The following is an 8884-nucleotide window of genomic DNA, read 5'->3' on the forward strand; positions in this document are numbered from 1 at the left end:
ACGCCCGCCTCCCATACAAAGGTTATGTTGAAAATCACTAAAAGTGCGTTAACCGACTAACAAAAAACGTCAGAAACAGTAAATTTTACGGAAGAAATGTCAGAAGAAAGCTGCATCCAGGCTTTTTTTAAAAATTGAAAATGGGCGTGGCGTCGCCCACTTATGGACCAAAAACCATATCTCAGGAAGTCCTCGACCGATTTCAATGAAATTCGGTATATAATATTTTCTTAACACCACAAAGACGCTTGAAATCTCGATTATCACTTTATCATGCGAGAGTATAAAATGTTCGGTGACACCCGAACTTAGCCCTTTCTTACTTGTTTGTTTTGACATAAAAATAGACGTTTATATAAGAGTGGCATTATTTCTATATAATTCAGTATGTCATTTATATGAAGTCCAAACAAGATAATTTTTTTTTTTTTATTCAAATATGTACGTCGTTTAATCCACGAAACACTTCGAACGATTTAAAAGTGGTGATAGCGAGTTGGAAGACGACAAGCTGGGCTTGGGCTGTCAAAAAAAAGTTTGAATGGGGAAACAATACTCGATGAAGCATTTTTTGAACACAAGAAGAGCTTGCTGAAGAAATCGAGTTGAATATGAATTGAACCCTTGAAAAGTTGAAAGAAAATTGTGAATCCATTACGACCCCAAATGCAAAAAAATCATATGTGGAACATTTTGTGAGATCTGAAAGGGGTGCTGTATTGCGAGCTTCTAAATCCGAGTTAAACCACCAATGGGGAATGCTACTGACCACAACTCATCAAATTGAAACGAGCGGTTGCCGCTCCATTTCACCAATACCATTTATCCACCATTTCAACGTACGTCCTCATGTTGTAAGACCGATAAAAACTATTTAGAAAACAGTGGCTGGAAAGTTTTGCTTCATGCTCTATACAGACCTCCCCCACCCCACCATTTGTTTCCGAGTAGAGAACGCTCTAACTAGAATGTTTTTCCGATCAGAACAGTCAAAATCAAAAAATGGTTTGATTCATTCTTCCACAAATTGTCAGAAGATTGGAAAATGATAACTGCAGTTAGTCAATAATTTGAATAATACCACAATGTAATAATTTGGGCAAAACATAGTAAGACTATCTAATTTAAATTTTGCACAAAAACTCATTCGAAGAAATATATAAATTTTCTTGGTTGGTATGACTGTCAGTGAAATCTGTGCCAAAGGTCACATCAAAATAGTTATTAGGGTTTAATATAAGCTTGTCTTTCTGAAGTACATAAAGAGCATTCGGCGATTTCGGCGAAGAAGTACCATTAAATTTTTGTGCGGAATCAGATTTCTGATGCCGAGACGTTCAGAATGTTGCAAAATGCCTTCGGTGATAATTGTTTGTAGCAAGCAAGTGTTTTTGATTGGCACAAATTATTCAAATTATTCGAGAACACGTTGACGAACATAATTAACACGTAAATAAAATAAAGGAATTGGTGCTTGAAAATCGATGATTAACAGTCAGAGATCTCACCGGTATCATTGGAATACCGAAAGAAGCAGGAATACTATTTCGAAAGATCATTTTGTTCTAAGAAAAGGTTCCGAATACACTCAATTTTTTTGAAAAACAGCGTCGCATTAACGTCTGTGAAACAACGCTTTCGACCACCGAGATATCATGAAACGGGCACTAAGTCTTGAATCTATGTTTACGACTCGGACCAAAACTGATGATCACTCAGCCGATAATTGTGGCAAAGGTGAGCCAAAAACTATTCGTAAAAAGATGCCGGAATTACGGGCCAAACACTCTTGCTTTTTTCACCACGATAATGCACTGTCGCATACTGCAATGATTCTTCGTGAGTTTTTCGCCAAATTTTCACTGATTTAGCTCCGTGTGACGGCCCCTTGATTCAATTGAAAATTAAACGTGAATCACTACGCGCATTGAAGGCTATCCTGGATTTTCTTAAATGTATGTAAAAAAAAAATCACTGTCAAAAATAGAATTCAATTCATAGCAAGAGTAGATTTAAAATTCATCAGAGTAAACATATAGCATAAAACTCGATAAAAGTATGGCTGCTTACGTAAATAATTAAAATGAAAATAATTTGATGGTAAAAGTGATATTAAAAAAATAAGTGATATTAAAAAAATAAAAAATCGTACATTCCTCCAACACCTCGTTCACGTTCAAGACATGTAAATATTTGATTTTGCTTTGTTTTTTGATTTATTTAAATTTTTCGTTTCAATTGTTTGTCGTTATAGTTAAATTATAATTAATAACATTTTTTTTTGTTTTTGTAAATAGTAGTATTGCATATAGAGCGAAAGTTCTAACGAGTGCCAGAGAAGTACTGTGTGCAGTTAGGTTTTCATTTTGCTTTTTCAAGTTTTTCGTTTATACCAAACTTCTTCATGTTTTTGTTTTTGTAGATACGTTAAACAGTCACAGTTAATGTTTATAGAATATATGTATGTATGTATACGTTGTGTGTGTATCTTGAAAAGCGTTGCGATTTTATCTTATTCACTACCAACTAAACTGCCCCACGGGGTATTTTCATATATTTTTGGCTAACAGACACTTCAACTGCCTTTATTATAGTTAGTTTATAATAAATTAAATAAAATTAAAAAAAAAAATAGTTCTTTACAAAACCAAAAAGGCAAACCTATACAACCGTAGCGGGAATGAAATTCCAATGTTTTCTTCCCTCTATTTCTAAATTAGTACTAGACAAAAGAAGTCACGCTAAAATATTCCCGATAAGGTTGATTCCTTTAGCGCGCACACACATAAATCACATATGTTGAAGAAGTTGCCAACGTGTTCACGACGTTCCGGTTGCGCTCAAGTGTCCAGCGCATCATTGCTCGTACAACTTTTGTGTTGGCCTCGACCAAAAAGACTACATGTGATGCCACTGTGTTGCCACAACGGACGTATTATCATTGAGTCGGGCAATTTCCTCATGTAGAGTATGACTCAGCCAATTTAGTTGGATTTTGTTGTAGCGCAACGGACATAAACGCAACGGATTGCCACGTCTCAAGCCCTGATCAGTCTCGCCGTATTGATCCAAGTATGGAGGATTCACAAAGCAACCCTTATTACGACCCAAATACACAATTTGACAATCGCGTATACGTAGAAAAACGCAAATCTCTGCAGCGCAAGAATTGGCATGATAAGTGCAAGCGCCCACATTACGACCCTCCAACTCCGGTTGACAGCAGAATGACTGTGCACAAATAATTTTGCCGCATATCATGCACATCGTTGGCGTTTTCATCTCTTCACGCTTATTATTCGGACAAATAAAGTCCGAGACACTGTTTATAAGATCGCTATAATCTTCGGGCAAATCAACTAATCTTGGCACACGTTGAGTGCAGGGCACTAAATCGAAATTACGGCCGCAGCGTTTCTTCAACGTTGTCACATCGCAGTACACCAAATCGGGATGGGTGGCAAATGTCTCTAAAATGGATGCATAGCAGCCGGCACTGTCAAAATACGCAGCCAGTCCAGTTTCCAAGCCTAAATATTTACACATATTCTCATATGTGTCGCTGTGTTCGGGAAGAAATTCATCGGGGAATTCCACTTCGGTGACGAAGTGGAAGAACAAACAACAACAACGTAAATATTCTCTCATTTGGTTTTTGATGTGAGCGTACAGTGCGGCGATGGTGCCCAAATCGCACAGTACCTTAAATTCATTATTAGCGTTATATTCGCTCATCGAAACTTCGAGATCGGCATCGATTTCTGTTGACTTTGTTTCCTGTAATAATGCCTCCTCGGATTTGGCTGGCGCTTGTGTTTGTGACTGAGCCTGTGTTTCTTGTTGTTGTTGCATATATGCGTGCGCTTGTTGGCGGGCAACAAAATTATATTTACGATAGAATTCAGCTATGTTGTCGCGTATGTTTTGTGGTAATTGTTTGATTTCCTGGTCATAGTCTTCGTCGACATCCATGTCTGGTGGTTGGAAGAGCACAATTGCCTTCACCATATTAGCGAGGAAGAATAACTGCATGGCATAAAAGTCCAGCATGCTGCCATTGACCACAACAGATTTGTCTGTAGAAATAAATATTGAGAGAACATTTCTTACAAAATGAAAATTAGAAAATGGAAGCTAGAATACCCTTAACATATACAAAATATTATTTTCAATAATTTAATTTAAACGGTCAGTTTGTATGGCAACTATATGCTATAGTTGCCCGGACAGAACAATTTCTTTGGAAACTGTAACTACACCCTGTTTACAATATCGAAAAACAAATACTTACGCGAAGAGGAGAAAAGTATATTCGGCACCAGACATGTCATTTGTACCATCATGCTGAAAGGTCTCCATTCTAATATACAGCTGCCCTTTTGTTTGAAAACTGTGTCCAATAATTCGGCCACAGCGGGTTTCAGATTTGTTACATCAGTGTGTGTTAAGTTCGTGCCATACAAGCAGGACGCACGCACCAAACCGCTAATGCAACTCTTTTGTCGTATGGACATTTCACTCTTAAACGGTTTGGCCACTGCACGATGGTGGACTTCCAGCGCACGAACTGTATAGATGCAAGTATGTATCAGCCACAAGAAGCCATCCTTCTCAGAATCATCAAAATCAGCGGGCGCATGTTGCCGAATCGATTTGATATAGCGTTGGGCAAAAGTTATCCAGCTAGCCGGCAGTTCCAACTTGTCAATGGGTTGTGCGATACGCTCGAACTGTGCGATATTGGCATACAGATTAGCACGCGACAATATTGTGTCAGCCAGTGGCAAGACACGATCGAAATTTCCCTCGATGGGGGGTAAAATCAATTCATCGCCCAATGTTTTCATAACTTCAATCCACATGTCTATGGGGAATAAATCCTCGCCCTTATGTATAACCAATGGCATTGAGTACTTCGATAGCGGTGCACTCAGTGGCAACACTGAGTTACTCAGGCAACGACAATATGGACACTGAAATTCAGTGTTCTGTGATGCTTGTGGAAATGGTTGACGATTGCGATGTGGCCTTCGTTGTTCTTTTGTCTCTTCGTTGGTATAATATTCTTGCCAACAATTAATATGCATCACATGACCACAGCTGCTCGTGTGTACTGAACATGCATATTTTGCATCGGGTGGCAATACTTTCGATTTCTGTACGAATGCCGAATACACGAGTGTCGGTCCATCCTTACTTACGGTACAATCCTCAAAACAGAGTATACACTTGAAACTCTGCTCTTCTGGTTGCTGCAAACGTCGCTCCACGCCCAAACAAGCCTGTGAATTGTATGCTACAGCACCTTCTTCGTCCATATTGGAAACATCTTCTTGCCATTCCATTGCTGTGGTTGCATCATGACTACCGGACGCTTGTACATTAGCACTTGCAAACATTTCCGCATTCGATTTCATGAAATTATTTTGGGCGTTTTGCATTTGTGCCATTATTTTAGCGCGGCGTTCAGCAGCCAGGCGTGCACGTTCCTCCTTCTCTTGCTTCTCCTTCTCGGCAGCAGTGAGTGGTCGTGATATTTCGACTTCTTCACCACCGTCTGCCAACATTGCGCTGAGATCGGCTTCGTTAGCTTTGCCTTTGGCCTGTAGCTCCTTGAATTTTTGTATTGTCCAGAGTATGAAATCGCGATGAGCCTCAACCTAAACGAGGACAACATATATATGACACAATTTTCGGAAAATCCATATTGGAGTACTTATAGCAACAGTACTTACACGAGAACTACGCGAAAGTTCTTCTAATTTACTTAGCATATTGTATTTTTGTGACTGTTCATAGAATGAAAGAAATGGATAATAGCCCGATTGTTCCTCTTGCAGGCCATAACCAATTAGAAAGAGTACCTGTAAATAATTTGCGTGGTATAGTTATTGGCCAAGCAAAATCATAAGTTTTAATATTTCAACTTACTTCTTGTAAATGATTTTCCGCAAAGCTATTTGAGGTTAGATCGATGGCACGATCCAGCACAGTTGTTAATATCGTCATCATCACATCACATTGCAACAAATTAGCAATAGAACTGTCAGAATATAAACATACATAAGTATTTTATAAGCATATTACATAATGCAGCAACTTACACAAATCCATCGGTCAACTTGGGCAGCTTAGGTGGTGGGCAACAAACGAGTTCGTTTTTATTCTTACGACGCAGACGTTGAGTCTCCTCCGATTTAGACTTCTCCTCCTTGGTATAATGATAGAAATACATATTATAATTTTCATACAGCTCTTCTTTGAGCTGGTAAACGCCTCTAGCATCTGAGCGTTGTGGTTTTTTGAAAATTGCCACAGTATCGATAACATCTTCCACGGCCGTTTCATTGAGCGCATCTGGAAGAGCGCGATTCAACTCCGAATGCGAATATGGTCTAATACAAAGCAGTTGTATTATTTCCTTTTTTGTACGATCCTCTTCCGCCACATTCGATATACCGGGTACATAACGTTCACCAATGATTACGATTAGTAATTCTAAAAATTCTTCAATCATCGGCAAGAGGAAGTCATCATCCACCGCTTCTGCCGTTGAATTCTGCTCATAATCCGGTTGTATCCACTTAATTAAATTGAATTTATTTAGTATATGTATCAGATATTGGTTGCTCTCAATTAGAGCGGCACCAATCTGTAGGCCAATAATGTCGCGATCCAACATTTCCGTGCGACACCGTACAATACGATAGAAGTACAGCTGATGTAGTAGCGAGTAGCCGTTACGACGCCACATGCCAGCGTGCACCTATAATTTTAATTTATTTTTGAATAATTAAAACTTTGCTAACAAAACTTTTACCAAAAACCACTTACCTGAGCAATCATCGTTTGTGTGCATAATATTGGCTCCATAATCTCCTCGGGTGTACGTTTGTTTCCAGCAACGGCATTGTCGAAGGTCAAACCGTATGCGCCCAAGTGCAAGTATATGCCAGCAAAGAAGCGTGACAATGGTAAATGTATGGAAACGGGGCGTGAAGCCACATCATAAATTATACATTCGGCCACATGACCGGCAACATTGCGTTCTTCCCGCTTAATCGTGGTATCCACAATAAAAGTATTCGAAACGAGATAACGCATTACCATTTGATAAAGTTTAGTCAGCACAGCCAAATCAGTAGAACACCATTCTAATACTAAAGTGATAGCGGTCGCTAATTTAATATGCAAATTGAAGGCGCATTCCCATTCGGGTTCGTAGTCCATATGCTGGCCGGTTTGACGTGTCGTCGATTCCATGCCCTGCATCACGTTCAACAACTTCAACAACGCTTTGCAACCTTCCAGAAAACCCTCACGCAATCCATCCGTCCATACATCGGGCTTGAAGCTGAGTATATAACGCAAATCGTAGAGTATGTAAGCGGCACGTTTAAACGGTGCATTTATATTCTTTGAGAATTGTAGTGTTTTATTCTTGATGAACGTCTCTATCGATGCATGATAGAATGTGTGTAGCAATTTGTGAAAAATACCCTCGTTAGCCATTAGATAATGCGCTATACTCGGCACGGTGAATAATTGCACACTCAGCGAAACAATCGAGCATGAATGCTCGTGATCGTCACGTATGAAATCCTGCACAATCGAAGCATAATGTTTGGAGAATTCCTGCGCCAATGCCATTTTATTGTCGTACTCCATCAGCAAGCCGGAGATGAGCAGGCGATGCCAGCAGGCACGCGCCGTCTTCCACAGCTTCACATCATACTCGAGTATGTGTCGTATGCAATAGGGTGATTTACGATCCATTATTAGACGTGCGAATATCTTACGGAAAATGCTGTGTTTGATAAGAAACTCCTGAAACCATGTGAGCAATTGCAATGCAAATTGCTGACAAGCTACGGCGCGTATATTTAGCACGGAAACGCGTAGCGATTGATTAGCGCGTGAGTGTGGTATACCTGGTACTACGGTGACGGCCTGTTTTTCGATTGCTTCCTGCAATTGTTGACACTCACTAAAGCTATCACATTTAACAACGGCGCGTCCTTCACGATCGATACTCGCCACAATTTCCATAGCGTCCTTCTGACGGCATTTGGCAATTTTCGTCAACGTCTGTATGACCTGATCGAATGTGTGTGACTCGTCATTGTAGAGTACGGTGCAAAAGCACTCGTCTTGTCCATCGTCTGAGTCGCCGTCCAAGCACTCGAGACTCGCATTCGGTTCGATTTCAAGGAAATTCACGCAAAATGTAAGTATTGCATTGAAGGTCAGCTCACAACGTTCCTGTATGGCATCCGTGATGATTGTGCTACTGATGGGATTCTCTTTACCGCGCTGGAAATTTTTAATGTTTACATTTCAAAATCTTCTTGCGACTTGCAATTTTGTATGAGTATGGTGGAAAATCAGGTTCAATGACGTGGTGGTGTTTATAATGCGTTTAATGAATTTAGAAAATGAACTTAACACTAATGTTAACGGAAAAACTCAAAACGTTCACTCAAATAGTAATATATGTATTATATTCAGAGCACCACATTGCGTTTAGCCATAAAAATTATTTCGATTTTTCTGGTTTTGTTTTGTGCGACAGTGAAAATTATTTCACCGGGATATATGCGACTGTGTTTCCCTTTATTTTCTAAACCATTTTTTTTTAATTTCTGAAGCAAATTATATTTTACCCACAAACTTTCGTAGTTTTAATTTTCTCTCAAGTTGATTTAAAATTCATACATACATACATATATCATCTGATCAAATTTGGCCCGGACTGGATGTTTCACAACGCATCTGACGAAACTAGATTCAGCAATTGAGACATTACTGGTGACGAGTCGTGGGTTTATAAATAAGACGTCGAATCTGTCTAACAATCTAGCGAATGGTGTTCCAAAAGTGAACC

General features: G+C 39.4%; 1 protein-coding gene across 1 annotated transcript; it reads right to left on the minus strand.

Annotated features, from left to right (window-relative positions):
- Positions 1-2460: 2460 nt before the first annotated feature.
- Positions 2461-8313, minus strand: LOC108967034 (E3 ubiquitin-protein ligase UBR1-like; the record flags this gene model as incomplete). The annotated part of the gene is made up of 6 exons (XM_018930248.1): positions 2461-4076; positions 4292-5660; positions 5736-5864; positions 5932-6043; positions 6105-6766; positions 6835-8313. Coding segments are annotated over 6 exons (4929 nt in total), but the record flags the coding sequence as incomplete, so codon positions are not given.
- Positions 8314-8884: the final 571 nt, after the last annotated feature.

This window comes from Bactrocera latifrons, unplaced genomic scaffold, assembly GCF_001853355.1.
Source record: "Bactrocera latifrons isolate USDA-ARS-PBARC rearing strain unplaced genomic scaffold, ASM185335v1 scaffold_1727, whole genome shotgun sequence".
NCBI classification, from domain to species: domain Eukaryota; kingdom Metazoa; phylum Arthropoda; class Insecta; order Diptera; family Tephritidae; genus Bactrocera; species Bactrocera latifrons.